Source organism: Protomyctophum parallelum (assembly GCF_964188405.1).
Source record: "Protomyctophum parallelum genome assembly, chromosome: 4".
NCBI lineage: Eukaryota > Metazoa > Chordata > Actinopteri > Myctophiformes > Myctophidae > Protomyctophum > Protomyctophum parallelum.
Genome location: NC_139700.1, coordinates 37,063,201 through 37,086,041, shown reverse-complemented (window position 1 = coordinate 37,086,041; position 22,841 = coordinate 37,063,201). Strand labels below are relative to the sequence as shown.

Below are 22,841 nucleotides of genomic sequence, written 5' to 3'. Positions count from 1 at the left end.
GTTAAAACCGGGAAAGCATATGTGTCTTATACTTATATCTGCTATTCAAAAATAGCAGATATACAAGCTCATAGAGCATCACTTCATGCCCTGCTATGAACTTGTAGATCTGCTATTCTTGGGTTAAGAGTAACTACTGTATCTGAGCTTATATCACTGAACATGATCACATAATGTTACATAAGACCTGACTCCTGACTCACTGGAAAAACATGCAGTAACATGACATCAAGAGACTCAGATTGACAGCCATAGCCACGTGCAGGTAGGAAAGTACCAAATGTTTTTACTTAAGTAGAAGTATCAATACTGCAATGTAGAAAGCCTCTGTTACAAGTCAAAGTTACGGTATTCAAAATGAGCTTGAGTAAAAGTACAAAAGTATCAAGGCATCAACATTTAGTAAAATAAAGTACCAACAATACGTCCCATTTCACAATTAAGGTATGTATAAAATGTATTAAAATATTTTGAAAAAAGCAGATCTACAAGCTCACAATGTGTCACATCGCAGCACGTTGTGACTAGTCAAATACATAAATAGGGCAGAAGTTTATGACATGTAGGCCTATATGTTTTGTTATACTAATTCAAATCTACATAAAGTAACTAAAGTTTTCTAATAATAGTGGAGTAAAAAGTACAATATTTGCCTCTGAGACGTGGAGTAGAAGCAAAAGTATTGAAAATTGGAAATACAGTAAATTAAAGTAGCCTACCCCAATGTTTTACTTAGTTACTTTCCACCACTGGCAGCATGATTTGCCTGGCATCATGACAGAACACAGAAAGGAAAGATCCCTGTGAATAAAAAACAAACAAAAAAATGTTATGTTAACATTCATCACAGTTCAGGAAGTTGCTGATCATTGTGTTTTGTGGGTCACAGTCAGAGTATGTGGGAGCAGTGATTACACTATGGTTACACTGTTGGTGTTGCCTCATAGCAAGCAAGGCCTTGCTTAAACCTGACTGAGGCCTTTTCGTTTTTGTGTAGTTGTTTCAAACTCAAAGAGTTTCAATGTTTAACATGGTAGGCTACGTACCATAATGTTACCATGGTAACATCATGGCACCATGGCAACACAGCCTTGTCACACATCATGTCACACTGCTGTGAGTGGTTAAATACATTCATGAGCTTGTACAGTAGAACAGCTATTTTGGAGGAAATGGTGAAAAGGTTTAGATTTATTTAGTTGTTGTTGACATTTTACTTTAACATGATACTGATGGGACCACGATACCGATATGATTAGTGACCATGATACCGACATGATTAGTGACCAAAGTTCACCAAACTGACCATGGCATGATATAGCCCCTCTCGGGACCCTACATAAAGCTTTTCTGAAATTTTGATGAGTTTTATGTTGGGTCCCTGGTCACTACTATATTTTCGTATGGAAATTCCAGTACACGGATGTAGAAATTCTCTCTAAAATAGGATCTGCGCCAAGTGACGGCATTATTTTCCTTGAGTTATTCTGAATTCGGTAACTTTAAGTAGCTATACATCCCGCTGCGAATATCTCCTGTGGCGCGGAAGCCGTTAAGTATTTTTAATCTTTGTTTGACCGATTTGGTCGCTTTATTTCTTCTTGTTTGTTTACCGTTTATTGTACCGCCTCCCGGTGTGCGGTTGGCTTGTGAGGCTACGTCCCTGCCTCTGATCTGCTGTGTCATAGCTATAGCGCCACTAGCTAGCCAGATAGGCGGTACAATGAGGTGTCAATAAACAAGGAAATCGGGCAAACATATTTTAAAAATACTTAACGGCTTCCGCGCCACAGGAGATATTCGCAGCGGCATGTATGGGTACTTATACTTTACATATTCAGAAAGCCTCACACGGAAACATTTCGTCATAGAGCGTGGGGAGCCGCTAAACATGGAGTAAATGTTTTAAAATGGGTGCGTCCCAGGTGGCATGGTAGTAGTGCAACAGGACCCAATGCACTGGGTCGAACAAATGTCAGAAACTTCAGTAGCATTTGGGTTCTGCTTGGAGGGCTAGGCATGATACTGACATGATTAGTGACCATGGCATGATAATGATGATACTGACATGTTAACTGACAATTAAACTGACATGATGATACTATATGACTGAAAATGTTTTCCTTACTAGTTTGAATAGTGCTTTCAATAGGCCTACAGTAAGTTTTAGGTGGGGCTGTTGACATGGGACAATGGCCTTATATAACACTGGTCCTTCCACCTGGTTGCAGGCCTTATGCCAAAGAAAAGGGGCCGTAGTGTGGGGAAGAGCAGGGTTGTCATTGTCATGTCATTGTAGTATCAGAACTACTTGTGTTTAAATAAAATAACTATGTATCACATGGACACAAGTCACACAACAGAGGACGTAATGCAAATACCTGCAAGTATGTATAGGTTACCTGCAAACGGCTCAACCGCAGAAAGACAGCAACATAAAGGAGGTGTCATTAGAAGACGTGCAACAACAGCTGGGCCAAGAAGACAGCAATGCGCCGTGCTGCAGACAGAGTTCCTTCCTGTTCCCCAACAACAGCCACCAGCAGGTGATCGACACAAGTTCAATTCTACTGCAGGAAAATGTGAACAGCTGAAAGAAAACTCAAACTTAAAGGCCATTCATAGGAAAGAATGACGACTCTGGGACAGGAACTTGTTAAACGCTGCACACATGCAAGGCTGGGCGGCTAAATCCGCTGCCCTGCACTATGATGTCACCTGGTGGCCAAATGAGCACACATCATCCTGAAAATAATAGAGGTGGGCTTTAAATAAAGTAGAATAATAAAACTGTGTGTACTGTGTACTCAATTATTGTTGTAGCCTATATTATGCAGCAATAGAGCAATAGAACAAATATATGTTTTCCCCAAACACCCCAACATGATGCAATTTCCAGTGTTTTGTTATAGGGAGAGAGAAAGATGCAATAATCACAATCATTACGTTTTGAGTCACCAATATGGCAGCATACATGTCCCACATCACCAAATCCCATGACAGACCTCAGCTCGCCAATACAAACACCAGATATATAGATAGTCTGGATAACTGAGGAATAATTGAGGAAATTATGACAACAAAGTAAAATCCTCAGTGTTAATTTATCCACTTGTAACATTGAAAGTGTATTAAATGTAACCAAATAGACCCTTATGGGACTATTTGGTTACATTTGTACACGTTCAGAGTTAAATTTACTTGATGTATAGTTTAGATGTAAATTCTAACTATGACAGAAGAATATCTTTAAAAAACACTATGCAAAATCAGAAAGCACGTGCACAGACAATCTTGTACGTTGCATGTACCCTTTATTTTCCATTAGTGTTGGGACAATGTAAGCTCTCCGACACACTGTAGCTTCACTGGACATGTCTTCTGGAGTACTAAAGCATGGTTCTGTATTTAGCATGTTGGCTTACATTTTTAAATCAAGTAATCACGTATCAGTATGTGATAAAAAGGGGGTTGACAGAAATAATAAATAGTGAAAAGAAAATAGAAAAGCTAACAAGAAAATGTCATACTTTTGTGGGGGAGCAAAGATCTGAGGCAGGCAGACACACACACACACACACACACACACACACACACACACACACACACACACACACACACACACACACACACACACACACACACACACACACACACACACACACACACACACACACACAGCCAGTGGGCAAATTATACAAACACAATGATGTCAAGTCTCTTACACAGTGAAATATATTTTACCTAGATGACCATTAAACACAATAATAGTATTCAAAAATAGAGTATTTACACACAGACATCAACAAGATACGATTGATCCAGAGGCAGGAAATTATTATTATTTGTTTGTTTTCTTATTAAGTGTGAAACCTAAAAATGGGATAAATCTATTTCAGTGTGGAGAACTGACGACAGTGATATTAGAAACACAGTCCATTTCCTGAGCGCTCTGGTGAAGTTTAAAACTGCTATACGTGAGGATTCCTGCTCTTGTACAAAGTTACAAAAATAGAAGACAAATCGAAGGAGAAAACAGCAAAGTACAACATGCTCTCAAGAGTACAAAGGCCTAAAGGAGATGACTTAAGGCAAATGTATACTTTGTTGCTCAACAAAAATGAAACGAAATAGCCTTGATGCATCCTAATATAGATAGATGAAATAAAAAAATATATACAACACAAATACTGAAATAGATCTAGTTTGTTGAATGCTTTTAATCAGTGTGAGGCATTAGGAGAGAAACGCTAACCTAATTACCCTGCACCAGATATACTAAACATTGTGCCCTCGGTTGTGTTGTTCTAAACACATTCAATAAACAGAAACATTCAGTAAAAAAAAAAAAAAAGAATAATACTTTGATCAATTTTATAAACAGTCTCCACAGGTCAGAGATATAAAACAAAAAAAAGATTCTATAGGATTCCATTTCGGATTGAATCTAACCTGATTTAACAGGTATTTTACTAATTTCATTGGAAAGAATAATCTGACAAGAATCAATACAAGGTGTCTTAGGTTCCTTTACACAATGTTTCTCTTAAAGAAAGACTGAATGGAATGCATAACATCATTATCACAAGTATCTAGGCCTATAACTTTTAATATCCAACCAGTGGAACCTTTTACACTTTATTCCCATGTCAACAACCAACCAACTAGCCGATCAACTTCTATACAAACAACCAATGTGCCAACCAAAACAAACCAACCAACCAAGAACCAACCAATCTCAGCGTTTAAGGCACTCTCGTGGGCTCCTTGGAAAATGAAAACCTCATAGTTCCAAATGACCTCATCCCTGCCTGTCAGCCAATCAGGATGTGACCTCATCTGTGCCTGTCAGCCAATCAGGAATGCGTTAAAAACTCAAATTAAACCGTGTGTGAGGTTTTGTGGTGGGCGCTGTGTCAGTCCAGTGAGTATGTGTACGTTAACAAGCGCCTTCAGAGGAATGCATAAGAGAATTAAATATGAAACAGGACAGAACCTCGTTGGGCAGGTTTTGCTGCGTACTACTGAGCACATGCTCATTTTGAACTGGATGAACAAGACTTCACCACACCAAACTTGATCATCTCAGGCTAACATTTTTGCATCCCAAATTATTGAGACTAGTCATGTCATTTTGAGTTTGACTGAGAAAAGAAGAAAAATACAAAGAATGAAGTGATAGAAAAATAACCATAAAACATGGCAGCGTATCATCTTTTTCACTCATACAGCATACATGTACCTCATACTATATCTGAAGTATGTACAACACATATCCACCTCTCCTTCAGAACAACAAGCAAACAGACAGACAGACAGACAGACAGACAGACAGACAGACAGACAGACAGACAGACAGACAGACAGACAGACAGACAGACAGACAGACAGACAGACAGACACTGAATACATTTGTATGGAAGAGCGCACAACAAAATAAAACCTTTGCAAACACAAAGCATGTTCATGTCCTCATTTCGTGCCCTTTTGACCAAAAAGGAATGATACAACCTAACAATAAATAGACATGGCTGAAGAAACTGCCCCTCGTATTTGCCAATAGCTATTCAGTGTTTCATCCCCTGAGAATTGGCCCACAGTTCGCTGCTTGAGATAAAGAGAGTAACCAATGGTATCAGGTAAAAGAGTGTTTTTAATTTATAATACTACTGTGGCAAGAGGTCTTCATTTTTAAGCAGATTGATTTGGCAGGCAGTGTCCCAAACACTATTTATTCCTAATACTGTGACTCAAGGTCGACAATACTGATAACATGGAATGATTCAGGAGGCAGCATCGTCCCCAAAACACTCAGCTTGGTTCCCTGTCTCTCAGAACATCTCAGACCCAGTACTGGTTCTTTTTCAGGGGCGGGTTCGATGTCCGACAGTGCTGCAGAAGCTCCGGGTCGGCCTCCTTGGAGTCCATGTTAGACATGGGGATGTTGTTGGCCGCGTCCGTCTTGCGGAAACTCTCCGTCCCGGCCACCTCTCCGTTCTTGGGCTTGGACGAGGCGTTCTGGACGTTGTGCTTGCCCGTCTTGTTCTTGCGGATAAGGTAGTAGGCCAGGATGGCCGCCAGGAGGAGCAGGAGGAGGATGACGAGGATGGGGATGAGGATGGACCAGAGGTTGTTGCGCCGGGAGACGATGGGCTTCCTGTGGGAGTCCGATGGACCCCCAGACGAGGGAGGGGCTGTCGTAGGGCCCTCTCCTCCTTGGGGCCAGTCCATGTTGCCTCTCCAGCGTGGGCCGGCCGGCGTGGCACGGGGATATCCTGCCCCGCCCGGGAGATCATTACTATCCACCCACGGTGACTCTGGCGGAACTCTGAGCAGAGTAACGGGGTAGACGCCAGAGGCATTGTAAGGTGCCGTTTGGAACGACAGAACGCATTCTGCCGGAGGGACGCCATGGGCTTTGAGCAGGAAGCGGGCTTCATCTTGAGCCACGCCACCTTGTGATCCAGGAGAATCGTTTAGAATCTCCATTGCCACGAGGCCATCGTCCAAGTCACGTTGGCTGAAGGTATCGACGGGTTGACCCGCTCCGGGATGACCTTGTGACCTCACAAACCTGGCTCCCCGAGGCTGCTGGATGACACTGAAGACGGGGTTGGTCCTGGTTTTGTTAACCAGCGGCGTCGCGTCCAGAAGCTTCCTGTCCAATTGGACGAGAGCGCCCCGTGGCAGGAGAGGGTCCTGCGCGATGTTGGCCAGAGGTTTTACCGTTATGTTGAGGAACGACGACACGTTCGCCGCCCTGCTCCGTGCCACGAACGCCACGCTGTCTCGAGGCGAGGTGGACTTGACGAAACGCACGCTGACTCGGCCCTCCTTGATCTGCGTCTGGGTGAAAGCGGACGTGGGCTGTCGGTCCACCATGACGGCCGCGTACTTGGGAACGTTGGTGATTTTATAGAGAACCTCCTCTTCGATGGGGCCTCCAGTCGTGGCCCGCAGCATCTCCTCCGTTACCAGCGTCTCGTCGTCCCCTTGCCTGACCTGTAGGGTTGTCACAATTATTACATAATCGTCTAATCGCAATTCTTTGAGATAATCGCAATTATTTTTGTCATAATCGTGTTCATACATAAAAAAAAGCAGAAATAGCAGGTCAACAAGCTTATGACGCACGCCTTGTGAGCTTCTAGATAAGCTATTTCCACTATTTTATTAGTATAGTATAGTATAGTATAGTATAGAATTTATAAAAATGCCAGTAATTGTATTTCAGGTATAGGGCATATTTGCCCCATTTTTGCATTACGAAGCCTAAAAGCCAAACAGAAATGTAATTTATATTCATAATATTCCAATTTCCAATGCCAAAAAACACAATGAAATTGATAATCGCATTCGCAATTATTTGTGTCACACAAATTATTGCGATTAACGATTTAATTGTGTGACAATCAAATGTGTGACAGCCCTACTAACTAACCTGGATCTCTGGAGCCTTGGCGAGCACCAGAGTCCTGGCCAGGACGCCGATGTGGAGCGTGTGCGGCTCGGTGTGGTACTTCCCGTCCGACACGACGAACTCCACGAAGCTGTCGGCCAGGCTGCCGTCGCTGACGAAGCCCACCCTCCCGCTGTTCACCATCTCCTGGGTGAACTGTGAGACGGGGTCCGTGGTCATGGTGTCCACCAGACGCCCGTTCGAGGGGGCTTTGGTCACGGCGAAGCGCACCTCGTCCGGCGGGCTGTCCTCGTCGCGTGTGTTGAGGTGCTTCCGGGTCAGCACGGTCATGGCGCCCTGCAGGACCTCCAGCAGCATGTCGATGCTCACCAGCTCGGGAGGGTTCGCGTCGCGCCGCTTGACGGAGACGTGGAAGACTTCCTCCAGAACCACGGCCTGGGACGGGGAGGGGGCGGCGTCACGGGCCTTGGGGATGAGACGGACCTGAAGAGATGACAACGATGTGAACATTATGATATATTAAAATCTCTGCGACACGATTATTGTAAGTGGGGTTTTTTTTTCATCACGATAAACGATAATAAGGCTTATCGTCCCACCCCTACAGACCTGAATGCCGAAGCTGTCGGAAGAGGCTCCGGAGTCATCGTGGAGGAACTCCACCTGACCCCGGTTCACCTCTTCCTGGGTGAAGAGCGGGGCGTCCCGGGGGAGGTCGGTGCCTTGGAGGGTGATGCGCCCGTGCGCGGGGAAGCGACGGATCTCGAAAAGCACGTCCAGCTGGCCTCGGTCCGACTCCGGCTGGCTGGCCAGCAGGTTGGAGGCATCCAGGATGGAGCCGTCGATGGCTTTCCTCTGACCTTGAACGATCTCCAGACCTGAGGGAAGACGGCAAACAGCCAAGTACATCATTAATAGGTTATTGGGTTATTCCATCCGTTACCTCCTATCTGTTTTCTTACATCACTATTGCTTCAGGTGTGAGAGCCAAGCAGGGTGTTACCTGAATTCAAATGGACCTCAAAAGTGTCCCATGAAAGAATAAACATTCTTTAGTCTGGTGCGTGTGCGTGTGTGCACGTGTTATTCTACAGCAAAAAAAAAAGACCAGTTATACTAGCCAAAACCCTCTCTACATAAATCTCTCTCTTACACTGTGTGTGTGTGTGTGTGTGTGTGTGTGTGTGTGTGTGTGTGTGTGTGTGTGTGTGTGTGTGTGTGTGTGTGTGTGTGTGTGTGTGTGTTAGTGCAGACACTGCAGAGACAGAGGTCTACATAGAGCTGGTTTCCTTCAACATGTTGTGGATTATTTTATTTGGATGAAAAGTTGGCTATTTCTGTATACTTTGCACATATTCTGCAGTGCTCTTGTGAAACACATTTCTTCATGTGTGAGAGACGCAGATGAAGTCTGACTTGAAAGAGGACCTTGTTATTTTATTAGGCGCAAGAAAAAGGTTTCTTGCTGCACAAAATGAAATATATTTGTGTGCCTCCACAGCTCCACAACTTTTCTTTCCTACCATTTCCAGCATTTACTTACAATGCTTCGAAAGTGGCTATGTCAATCATAATCAAGAATCGGAGCTGTCCGTGGTTCCCAAACTTTTTAGCTCAAGACCCAAAAGAGAAATGTTATGTCTCCCCAGGAACCAAACTAGTGAAAATGCAAGCTCTGCTATTTCCACTACTTCTTAATCTTTTCTTAGATTTCTTTTTTGTATTGATATATGAAATAGTTTAGAAAATGTGGGAATAAAATGTGGGAATTCTTTGAAAACCTTTCGAAATAATAATAATTATAAACCAAATGTAGGAAACAATGAAGGGATATTTACTCACGACCCCCCAAAATATGTCTGCGTGTTTGGGAAACAGTGGTCTAATAAAGTCCCTAGCTGTCCCGAGCTTGACTCGACTGACCTTTGTTCCTCCAGAGCTGTGAGGAGACGTTGCGGTGTGCGGCGTAGTAAGACACTGTGATGGGCAGGATGTGTCGGACATCAGGAGCCGGCTGAGACGACAGGATCAGCTCGATGGAGTCCCTCACCACCCAGAATGGATCTCCAGGCATCTGGTGCTCATAATACACGGCTCCAGACTCCAACTAGGGGTCGACAGAGGAACACAACAGGAAACAAATCAGTGGCTTTTTGGAAAGTTTCGTTGGAAAGTTTGGGATACTATTACGAGACTCCAACTGAAGCTTGACAGTGTGGCTGGGACAGGAAACCAGAGAGCAAACTGCTTTTAGAGGTGACATATTTAACATTGCAGTGTTGATTCCGTCGACTAAAACTATGATGGAAAATGTTCGGCAACGTCAACTACCTTTTTTCACTGAAAGAAAACCCAGAAAAAAAAACGAATGCATGATGACTAGTGTCACGAGGACAGGAGAAAGTAGAGTGGACGTTGGGTATTAGTCTAGTAGCCAGCCCATAAAGCCCCATTGTGAACCTGGACATGTTGAGTACACCAAATTTTTATGTTAGAAATGTTGAGTATGGGTCCCCAGCATGTCGAAACTGCTGGATGCTAACTTGCATATGTTGAGCAATTTTCAATATGTGACCATACCAAACTGAGGGGGCAGAATTAGCAACTGAGGGTGCCAGGCCCCCTCTGGCAGGCACCCCCGTGGCACTGGGCCTGCTGTAACCTGGGATTCGTAACAAAACCCTTCAATATGAAAATTAAAACAGTAAATCACATTCCATAATCCATATAGTAGAGTTTTGAGTTTTGACTTGTTACAGGGGCCAGTTACAATTTGCAGCCACCTGCAGGTGCTCTTTTAGTGCGGTTTTGAAGGAGGGTAAGGAGTCACGCTGTTGTGTTTGGTCGAGCATTCCACATTCTGGCGGCATAGCAGTAGAACGAGGTCTATATTATCATTTCAAAGCCCACACAGCTCTTCACTGTTGGAGACCAACCTTTAGTAGGCAGACAGTAAACGGTGCTTCCAGCCAGAGTGCTGTGCCAGTGGTTTGTCAATGTGAGCTGAGCCAGGAGGAACACGATTAGTGGACTGGAATGTGTGAGTGAGGCTGCATATAGTCTTTGAGGTCAGCACATCAATTCAACTCCTCATGCACCTGCAAATACTGTATGTGTGCAGTCACTGCAGTGCACACATGCAGTGTGCTTGTGCATACACAAACAAACATTCTGTGCACGTTTGACCACGTTATCCGTCTACATTTACTTGCACATTAACCTTAACTGACACACACACAGAGACAAAAAAGCATGCATGCACGGATTGCATGCACAACACACACAAAATACTAATAGCCTAAAACCTAGTAGGCCTATGTCAGCACTCAGCACTGGAATAGATTATCTTGTTACTTGCGCAAGTAGAGCGCGCAAGTAATAATTTTGCCGAGTCTCTTTCACCGTGACAGCCAACCCGCCATTTGATGTGTATGCAAAAAAACATCAAATCCGTGCCTGTTTTGCTGGGACCAGATTACACAAATGACCATATTTCTTACGTCATCATTGAGAGCTAGTCATACGTATACTATATACATAATCAGTAAAAATAAAATAGCAAATTGTGCCTGATCTGCTGGGACCAGAGTACGTGGTGTGTATATGTATGACTAGCTCTCAATGATGACGTAAGAAATATGGTCATTTGTGTAATCTGGTCCCAGCAAACTAGGCACAGATTTGCTGTTTTTCTTGCATAAGCATAAAATGGCGGGTTGGCTGTCACAGTTTTTGGCGCAAAGTAACCACAGTATACCGCTAATCAACTTACAACTACATACTCTATATAGTATAGTATGTATATGTATACGTATGTCTTACGTCATCATTTAGAGCTAGTCATACGTATACTATATACATAACCAGTAAAAAATAAAATAGCAAATTGTGTCTGATCTGCTGGGACCAGAGTACGTGGTGTGTATTTGTATGACTAGCTCTCAATGATGACGTAAGAAATATGGTCATTTGTGTAATCTGGTCCCAGCAAACCAGGCACAGATTTGCTGTTTTTCTTGCATACGCATAAAATGGCGGGTTGGCTGTCACGGTTTTTGGCGCAAAGTAACCACAGTATACCGCTAATCAACTTACAACTACATACTCTATATGTATATGTATACGTATGTCTTACGTCATCATTGAGAGCTAGTCATACGTATACTATATACATAATCAGTAAAAATAAAATAGCAAATTGTGCCTGATCTGCTGGGACCAGAGTACGTGGTGTGTATATGTATGACTAGCTCTCAATGATGTCGTAAGAAATATGGTCATTTGTGTAATCTGGTCCCAGCAAACCAGGCACATTTGCTGTTTTTCTTGCATAAGCATAAAATGGCGGGTTGGCTGTCACGGTTTTTGGCGCAAAGTAACCACAGTATACCGCTAATCAACTTACAACTACATACTCTATATAGTATATGTATACGTATGTCTTACGTCATCATTTAGAGCTAGTCATACGTACGTATACTATATACATAACCAGTAAAAATAAAATAGCAAATCTTAATAGCAATAATTAATAGCAATAAGTACAAACTTGATAAATTGAATATTACTATTTATCATATAAAGGCAGAAGATAGTAGAAAAGATAAAGACACACGACTATTTGATCTGGATTGCACAAAAAGGAAACTATCACAAACAGGAGGTTTACCAACTACACTCAGTATAGCAATTGGTGCACAAGTGATGTTGACTACTAATGTAATGGTATCTGATGGATTAGTCAACGGTATCAGAGGATTTGTTGAGTATATTGCCTTTGGGAAAAACGGCACCTATGTTACAGTAATACTCGTTAAATTCCAAGACAAAGATGTTGGTCTTAATGCGAAGTCTAATAGTAACTATAAAAATTATCCAGAAGCAATTCCAATCTACAGACATGAAGCTATTATTTTCCATGGAGGCAGAAGAACAGGATCAACAAATAGGTTTCAATTCCCGTTTGATATTAGCTTGGGGATTAACTATTCATAAGGTTCAAGGTATACTATACAAGAGATTGTCGTATCTATGAAGGGCTCACATTTTAACCCGGGACAAGCCTATGTAGCATTCAGTAGAGTGAAAAGGATAAAATATCTATATATACTTGACTTTAATCCTAAAAAGATCAAAGTGGATAAGAATGTAGAGAGAGAAATTATACGATTACGACAATCACCTCTTGAAAATCCAAATATACGGAAGATAACTCAATTACCATTAAAACATTCATTAAAAATTGGATTATTGAACGTCAGAGGCTATCTAACACATTTAGAAGATATAAACTCAGATTCCCAACTCGAAATGTTGGATCTAATAGCTTTTACTGAAACACACTTAAAGAAAAATAATAACATTACTTTTAAATTAAAAACAATGAACACAAATACAATCAGGAATGACAGAGAAAAAGATATAGGTGGGGGAGTTATGTTTGCTATAAAAGAAGATATTTCCATTGAAATAATTCAAAATGAAATCAGGATATTAGAAAAAGTAGAACACGTATGTATACATGTAAAAGATAAAGATCTATATATCATTCTTATGTACAGATCACCTAAAACAGACCTTTCGAAATTAAACACATTTCTCGAAAACATGGTAAAGTATCTATCATCTCCGACTTCTGCAATTATGATAATAGGAGATTTCAATGAAGACCATAATACTGAGAAAGATAGAAGTATAAAGACCTACATGTCAAGATTAGGCTTTAAACAATTAAATACAAATCCAACTACAGATTACGGAAGTATTTTAGATCATGTATATTTTAACAAATAAGTAAGTATTATTACAGAAATTGAAGTTAGAGACACATATTACTCTGATCATGATTTAGTATTAATATCACTAGAGTCCAAGATGAAATACATTTAAAACAATTGACAATTTACAATAAGTAATACAATAATTATACTGTATAATATATTTTAATTCAGTTTATATACATTTTTTCACATATCACATATCAATGATTTATTTTTCTTTGAAAAACTAAAAAGGGATCTAGAATATATCGATAAAACTGTATTTCTTATATAGATAGAAACTTGAACCATACTTAATAATACTAGGTGTTTACATGCATAAAGTAGATACTGTAGGTAGCAAATAGTTACACCTACTGATTATACATTTCAAACGTTCCTTCACAGAGATACTGAGATTTAACAGTTTACAGTGGTCGAAAGTACTTGCGCGCTCTGCTTGTGCACTAGTTGGCCATTTATGGCCTACTAGTGTGCAACAAGCAAGTATGCACTCGACAGAGTGCAGTTCTTGTAATGTGACTATTTTTGCTTGAGGTTACTGTACTGGCACAATCATACTATAATTCTAACAATGTCTGTGTGTGTGTGTGTGTGTGTGTGTGTGTGAGTGTGTGTCAGAAACACCGCATTATCTCCTCATTGCCTGCACCAATCGCTCCCACAGCCATTGACCATATGAATATGGAGGGCGTAACGGAGCCCTTTTTTCGATTTGACACATTAATGATTAATAATGAATTTATTAGTGAATTAAAAATGCGACCAGGGCGCAGTACCCCCCGCGGCAAATATCTCACAACGGGTAAGGACTAGTACAAACAACAGAACAACCTGCATGTTAATTCTACATCTAACTAAGTTACTGGAATCACAAGCAATGCTTTGCAAATATCCCTCCTGTTGTTGAGAGGATGTCATGAGTCCTGGACTCTATGGTAGGCTAATGTAATTCCAGTGCTTTCAAAGATCAAAACATATTTTTGTTACGATTACCGTGCATTAACTGTAGAATACTATAATAGGACATTTAGCCTGCAGGGCATGTCATCTATGACTGTCTGGCCTATTTCTCTGCTGTACAATGGCCATACTACAGTGAGACTATATTCCATGTGCAATGTCTCCCCCTGCTGGCTGAGGACTGGAACACATTTAGGAATTATTTTTATATTTTTACTTGCATAATACTGTTCAACTTTATTTATATAATTTCAAATAAAATAGAAAGACAGTCAGATTAGCAGATAGCTGAATAGAGAGACAGAAAGAAAGACAGACAGATAAAACACAGTGCTATATCACTGGTTCCCAAACAGTGGGCCACGGACACAGTTTTATGGGTCAGGACTAAATATGCCTTAATTTCTTGTTTAAAAAATAAAGAAATTCCATGAATTCCATGAAAACAAATGTGTAAGAAGTAGTTAAAATAGCCAAGCTACAGTACAAGCTCAAAACGCAACACGTTGTGAGATTTTAAATCTGCTATTTCCACTATAGTTTGGGTTCCGGGGAGACAAATGTTTTGGGTCGCGAGCTAAAAGGTTTGGGAACCACAGTGCTATGTCGTTATATCACACGATTCACAACACACACAGCCCTCCGTCATACAGTACATACCTGAGTTTGAGTGAAGCGTGTGATCTCTTCATACTGGTTCCTGTCATTGGCCAGGATGAGTCTTCCCAGGCGTGGAGGTCTGACCAGGCTGTAGCTGATTTCATCTCCGTCCTCGCTGGTCACAGCGTCCAGGTTGGCACTGGAGATCGACTGCCTGCTTCCTGTCAAAGTAATACACCCCAGTCAGGAATCTGAGCTGTGACTAGTCTGTGGAAAATGGCCCTGGACCAGCTAATGACTACACAATAGGGCATAGCAGTGCAGTGGGCGTAGTTTTATGGTTCAATTATTTTAAGGCTAGAATCAAGCCATCCAGGATCCTAGTGATTCATCACCATAAAACCTTTGATTCCATGAAAATAATTATAATAGAATATATAATTACAAGATATACTATATTGGCCTAGGTGCCCGGCTAGTGTAACGGTCCGGACACCTAGGCTGCTAAGCCTGGCGGCGTGTTGCGGGTTCTACTGCCGATACCGACAATCTTTCCCGCGTGTCAACCCCCCATCTCTCTCCCCATTTCCTGTCACCATACTGTATGCTATCCAATAAAGGAAGAAAAAGAAGAAACCCCCCCCCCCCCCCCCCCCAAAAGATATACTACATTTTAATAAATACCCTTTGTTTAGCAGGTTTTTATTTTTTCACAGAAAAATTTCCCTTTTCACAGAAAAGCACACAAAGCAGTCTGCTGTATGTCATATAACAAAGTTATGTAACATATATGAGCAGCCAGGCACTATAGGATCTGGCATCTTACCTGGAAACACCATGAGTTCCTCCTGCGTTTCCATGGTGATGGTGAGCGGCCTGGCAGTGACCACAAATCGATAGAGGGGAGACGTGTGTTCTCCGTCTGATACTGTGAAGCTGAACCCTCCAGAATCCTCACCTACAGACAGAGAGAGACATACTGATACTGTGAAGCTGAAGATCACTGGCATCCTTTAAAACAGGCCTGGAAATCCACCTTTCAGCAGGTCTAAGGGGTAGGAAACTGGATCACTGGTCACTGGATCTTACTACTACTATGTGCAAAATGGATCTTTATTTATCGCCTTATAATATCCTTATTTATTTATTCAATGTCTACTGCTCTTACTGCATTTACTTACTGACCTGCACTTAATGTATCACTTTATACTGACATGTTTGCACTCCGGTGAGAAAATACCTTTCGCTGTACTGTACTGTACTGTACATGACAATAAATCTCATCTCATCTCATCTCATCTCATCTCATCTCATCTCATCTCATCTCATCTCATCTCATCTCTCATCCATCAATCCACCCATCCATCCACCCATCCATCCATCCATCCATCCATCCATCCATCCATCCATCCATCCAATGTAACCACTTGAACACCAGCAGCCAAATTCTGGGGGGAACATTAGCCAAAAACGCTTGGGCATAGATCGGCTATCTTTGACAGAAAGAGATTTGGTCTACTCTGTATACAGTACGTAGGTCTGTTTCATTAAAAATCATAATTACTCTGCCGTAACTAAGTCCTCACCTTGGTGAATGAAGGTGACCTCTCCACCGTTGACCTGGGCCTGTGTGAAGTTGAGTGCCTCCTCATCTGGTGACTCTTTGAGAGAAACCATCCCATTGGCCGGGGACTCCACATGGTACACCAGCTCCTCTGCCGCCGTGTCCACGTCGTCGGTGTTCAACATGCTAGACGTAATGTCTGCCTCTTCTCCTGCAAGAACCTGAAGCAGAAGGAAGGACACCAGAGACAGTCAGGTTAATAAGACAGATAAAATAATAAATAATGGAGAATAACATTGGGTCATCATAGAATAGTCTCATATAAGAATTGTGGTCCAAAAATAAACACACTGTCTCTGCGATATTGTCAGGGAGGTGGCTCTGTATCGTTTAGGATAGTCAGTCACTCATATTTGATACTGCATGTTTGGTACGATTTTGACGGCAGTAACATTATTGTTTTCTCGCCATCAGTTGAGCTTCTCTTCTTACCAGCTAAGTCCTGCCCTATGCGGGAGCTAACTATTTCCGTAGACAACGCCCTGGTAACGTCTGTCCCAACAGCCAGGAATCTTGGTGTTGTCCTGGACAGTCAGCTCTCGTTCAAAACTCACATCACAGCTGTCACTCGATCCTGTAGGTTCACACTCTATAACATACGACGAATTAGACCGTTCCTCACCCAGGAATCAGCCCAGCTCCTAATCCAGACAACAGTCTTGTCAAAACTCGACTATTGTAACTCCCTCCTTACTGGCCTATCAGCATGTGCACTTAAGCCTCTCCAGCTGATCCAAAATGCCGCAGCTCGCTTGGTCTTCAACCAGCCAAAATTCTCACATGTCTCCCCCCTGCTCCGCTCCCTCCACTGGCTCCCGGTCGCTGCCCGCACAGAATACAAAACTCTGATGCTGGCATTCAAAGCAACCAAAGGTATGGCTCCCCCATATCTTGCAAGTATGATCGAACCCTACAAACCCTCACGCGCACTCAGATCAGCCAACGCAGGGAAGCTGGAAGTACCCTCACTAAAAACGCCGGGACAACGCTCCACACGTCCCAAACTCTTCTCCCTTCTGGCTCCAAAACTGTGGAATGCACTTCCCATTGCAGTCAGAACTGCAGCATCACTCCCAATCTTCCGCCGTAGTCTGAAAACCCACCTTTTCAGACTCCATCATGGCCCATAGCACTTACCCCACCCCCTTAGATAGCATTTCTGTAGACTTAGATAGCATTTGATACAGACTTATAGCATGTTATGTAGACAGCACTATAATTGCATTGTATGTAGTCATAGCATGTCATAGTTATAGTACATATGTATAGCATAGTAGTATAGATGTATAGTTTATATGTATAGCTTCATTATATAGATATTCCACTGTTACTTTCTTAGCTTACGCATGTTTCTTGATAAATGTTTTTATGTGATCTATTCCCATGCTTTTTTTGTTCTTGCTTAATGTAAGTCGCTCTGGATTAAGAGCGTCTGCTAAATGCCTGAATTGTAAATTGTAAATTGTTCTTCATATACTGTACATAGTGAATCTGCCGGGCTGATTTGTTTATTTTTGTAACAGAATTCTTATTTGATGTGATATAAAAATCACACCCGTGTAAACTGTAAAGTGAGGGGCACTCTTATCATCATACATCATCACATTCTGGCCAATTACAATTTGCATCCTCATATGGTCTTCAATGTTTGTGTTTACACACTTTTGTCTTCAATGTTTGTGTTTACACAGACCCTCAAAGCAAAGAAAGTCATGGGAATTCAGAATGGGGGGGAAAAACGTGACCCACGTAGGATGTGTAATTTACGTCAGACTTCGGGTCTCTATTCTCTATTCTCGATACACATGATCAGTCCAGACTGATAATGTGTATCAGTCTGGACTTCGGCCTACACATACAGTGTATGGGAAATGAGAAAATGATGGGTATACCAATCCGTGACTGCGTTTCAACTGCTGTCCATACAACAGTGAAAAACAGAAATCATTTTCTGATTCCTTATACTCTCTGCCTATAGGGGCCGAAGTCCAGACTGATGCCGTGGAGGCACGTTATGAGAGACAGCGAAATCTGGGAAGCAGACCCAAAGAAGCCAATGATGAAACCTCAAACTGAACAAAAGGTGCCAAAGAAAGCAAACGGGAGTCATTCTATTGAAAAATGACGCATACATTTGCCAGGTAACAATTGAAAAGGTTAATTATGTCTCCTGATGCTTTATAGACCTTTGTTACCGGGGAGATGAAGAGCTGTGGCTCAGGGCTGAGTCTCTGTCTAGATGTCTGTCTGTCTCTCTTTCTCTCACTCTCTGGGCGAGAGACCTGCACCGACAGCAGTGTTTCTACATTTCTAATTGACCTCTAATGGCTCAGGCTGGTAGCCTGCGAGGAACTTTAATTGAAAGAAATGGGCCAGATCCACTGAAAGACACTTAAATAGTCAAGGGAGCAATCTGAGGGAAGAACAGCTGAAGGAGTGGAGAGAAATAGATGAGAAACAGAAGAGTGAGAAGAGAGAGGAGAATAAAATAGGGGAGAGAGACAGAAGGAAGAGAGGAGCAGATATGACGAGAGGGAGGATGTACTTTGTTGCATGCTGGTCTATAAGATGATCTATTGATGATACATAACAAGCTTGTAGATCTTGACATTTAACTAAGTGCATCCACCATCATACCGGTACCCAAGAAACCCCGCCCCTCATAACCTAACCACCAGGCCCGGTTTGGCCATCGGGAGGACCGGGACTATTCCCGGTGGCCTGCCTCCTAGTGGCCTGGCTGTCAAAAAAAAAGAAAAACTCTCCTAAGCTCAGGCCAGGCCAGCCACAGTCAATTTCAATTCAATTCAGGCAGTGTTGCTGCAGCATAACTACATTGTGTGTCTTATGTTAATGGAGGGAAGAAGTTAATAATATAAATAACATCAGATGGTACATTTCTCATGTGAAATTGCTGTAAAGGCCCCCAAAATGTCCCCCAAGGGTCCCCAAAATCTCGGCGCGCACGTTGTGCGCGGTGTGAGCAGGCGGTGTGGCCTACCAGGGCGTATAACTCCCGGCCTGATTTGGAGTTCCACTCCGGGCCTGCTAACCACTATAGACCCGTAGCACTAACATCAATAATGATGAAATGCCTGGAAAGACTGATTCTAAACATCATTCTGCCAGCTGTCAGGTCACAGCTGGATCCTTTCCAGTTTGCCTATAGGGCAAAGAGGGGGACAGAGGATGCTGTGGCATGCCTCTTTCATTCCCTTCTCCAACATCTGGACTCATCTTCGGACAGTTTTACCACTATTCTTTTTGTTGATTTCAGTTCTGCTTTCAACACTATTCAACGTCATCATAATAATATTATGAGGAGGTGCCGTTTCTTGACCATATTATGATCAAGAAACTGCACCTCCTCAGCATCCCTCCACTCCTCATCCACTGGTCTCACAACTTCCTCAGTAATAGACCACAAGCAGTTAAAGTAGGTACATCATTCTCATCAACTGTTATCACCAACACAGGGGCCCCCCAAGGCTGTGTCCTCAGTCCTTTCCTCTACACACTATACACAAATGACTGTATTAGCCCCTCACCCAGCAACATCACATACCTACTTTAAATACTCTGATCATCTGATGACACTGCCATTCTCGGACTGCTCCATGACAATAACTCTATTATGGTCTATCAGAACACCATTTCTCAATTTACACAGTTGTGAACTGAAAACTATTTAGAGTTGAATGTGGACAAAACAAAAGAACTGGGGCCTGTTTCACGAAACTTGGATTAACTAATCCAGGATTTAGGCCAAAACCAGGCTTTTTAAATCCTGATCTTTACAGCCTGGTTTATTCCGTTCCACTAAAGCCAAGCGAGGCTCAGAATTGGTGGATTTGGCGAGCCGGGATCAGCAAGCCTGGCTTAATAGACAGTCTGGCTTTTTGTCTCTAGACCCCTTATGTGGATCACAGATTTACTGATCCTTCTTCTTCATGGGGTATTAAGGCAGTTTGCATCCTTAATAGTTGCATTACAGCCCCCTTCTGTATATCTCATTATCTTTACTAATCTATTCAAGACTTACTGATACAAGGACTTAAGCTTCTAAAATAAATACTGCTGCTGTAATTAAAGAGAGAACATACTCTCAATAGTGGATAGACTGAATGATTAACTACCCCAAAAATATAGTTTTGGGGTAGCAAAGCATAATGATATTGTCGCATTGTGATATTTTGCCATAACTCCCTCCTCTGAGGGAGCTACCTTTGGGGAAGGGGGTTGTTGTCCAGACAGGGCCGGGTCATGGGTTCATGTAGCATGCCAAAGTTTGTGCTATTGCCATTGAGAATGCATTGGGCGTTTAAGTTAAATAACTCAGAAACTATAAAACATTTCAAAGTAAAAAGTTCCAGCATGTGTCTCCACAGTAAGCTGAATTTTACAAAGTGTGAATGGAGTTTCTAGGTGAAAGTGATTTTTTTAAGTGCCAATATCTGCCTATAAATGTCTCAAATTTGAAAGCACTATATTTCTAAAACTATGAAACATTTCAAAGATTCCTTTTCAGGCACACATGTCCACCGTAGGATGAACCTAAATAGGTTTGAATGGGGTTTCTAGGTGTAAGTATGTAGGACTAGTAGTGGGTGAAACGTTACAATGGTAATATGTTGTAAAACAATGAGTAATGGTAATATTTAGTGGTTTTCACTTTTACAAAAAAATAATAATAATATAATATAATATAATAATTCTTCTTAACCGTGCACTTGTACGACAGCAAACCTATTCATCATGGGGAACATTCACCAAAAGCAGCTGATCTACAAGCTCACAAGCTGTCATGATGTTGTGCAGCCTATATATTTTGGTTATTTGATTTTATATAGTGCTTAAATTAGTCCTTTAATGCAGACCGATACAAATAAGGCAACATAAACCCATAATAATTGAATAAATCTGGAAAACATCATTGGTTTGTGATCAGTTTGACTGCTTAATGAACAGTAAAGACATCAGGATTAGGTTAAACCTGGCTGTTAGCCTGGTCCGGAGCAGGCTAAGTCCAAAGCATTAGTTTCCATGGTAACTTATGTAGCATCACTTTCATGAAACTGAATCAAGCCTCAACATATCCAGGTTAACTGGTTAAGTTAATCTGGCAAGATCAACCAGCTTTCATGAAACCGGTTAAGCACTGATCCAGGATATATTAAGCCAGGATATGTGTTAAAGCCCGGCTTAATCTCTAATCCAAGTTTCGTGAAATAGGCCCCTGGTCATTGAAACAACCCACACTGGACTTAACAAACTCCTCATTAATGTTAAGACAGTAGAACAGGTTGCCAGTTTCACATATCTTGGACTCACCCTGGACAATAATATAATAATTATTATTAAGGGCTTTTATAAACACTGCTTTATAAGGCTCACTGAAAGTTTTAAATGTCAAAGTGTGAGATATATAATTCAACAGTCACATTCCTCTGCTCCACCATTTACTCATGACTGACAAGCAGTCATGCCCATCAAGCCCAGACTCCATCACTGAAGCGAGCAAGCAAGCAAGCACGCACGCGGCACGCACGCACGCACACAGAATGCTTCTGAATGTGTCCCTTTTATGGTAATAATGATGGTGCATGACAAGTGGCATTTGAATCAAAGTGCATAAGAGGAATCCACAACAACCTTCAAATGTCTGTAATTCTGCCCCATAGAAGTGGAGCTGTCATCTGTTTCTCATTTCTATTCACAAAAAAAAAAAAAAAAAAAATTAAAGTGGGGATAAGGCGGGACATCTGCTTTAGTTTCTACACATCTTCATATACAGTACATCTTCCGATGTACGGACTGTGCTCCGTAGTTATCGGCGGAATTAAGTCCCTAAAATTCTCACAGCAAAAACTGACATCAACAATGGTATTCTGATGACATATTTCCTGCAGACCACACATGGACAAGCTTGGTTATTCAGAGGAGTCAGGATTGCAAATATCTATAATAACAATTTATGTAGCACTTTTCAAATGAAGGTTTACCGATTGTTTCAAAGGTTATGCTAACAAATACAGTCATCAGCTTCAAATGTTCACAGTGCAGGTAAAATATATAGGCTACTGTAATATCCAAATTTTTGTTTTGTTTTGCAAAGTTCTCCCTCTTCAACACATTTGCTGTTACGGGTGATGTAACATTAACATTAACACTGTCCCTATTTCTTTCCAAAATACAAGAACATACTTTGCTGAATACTCACTTGGGTTCAGCGACAATTATTGTGATAAGCATATGCATAACCACAACAAGTAATTACGTTAATAACCATAACAATGACGGTGATGATAACACGGAATGCAGTTAATATTCATACAGTCCAAAGCTACATGAAATATTCATGCATACACACTGCCAACTCCATAAAAACACAAAGGGAGGGCCATACCCCCAGCCAGCCACTAGATGGAGATAGTGGATCATGCTAACACATGCG

The 22,841-nt window shown here is 41.8% G+C and overlaps 1 protein-coding gene across 1 annotated transcript in view; it reads right to left on the bottom strand.

The window, feature by feature from the left end:
- Nucleotides 1-3,294: 3,294 nt before the first annotated feature.
- Nucleotides 3,295-22,841, bottom strand: part of cspg4 (chondroitin sulfate proteoglycan 4) — a 124,179-nt gene continuing 104,632 nt past the window's right edge. The window contains exons 7-13 of the mRNA XM_083762340.1: nt 16,350-16,548; nt 15,590-15,721; nt 14,824-14,984; nt 9,344-9,527; nt 8,030-8,298; nt 7,442-7,903; nt 3,295-7,002 (exon numbers count right to left, since the gene is read on the bottom strand). Of these exons, the coding sequence (XP_083618466.1) occupies nt 5,842-7,002; nt 7,442-7,903; nt 8,030-8,298; nt 9,344-9,527; nt 14,824-14,984; nt 15,590-15,721; nt 16,350-16,548 (2,568 nt within the window). The 3' untranslated portion in view covers nt 3,295-5,841. The remainder of the gene's footprint in view (nt 7,003-7,441; nt 7,904-8,029; nt 8,299-9,343; nt 9,528-14,823; nt 14,985-15,589; nt 15,722-16,349; nt 16,549-22,841) is intronic.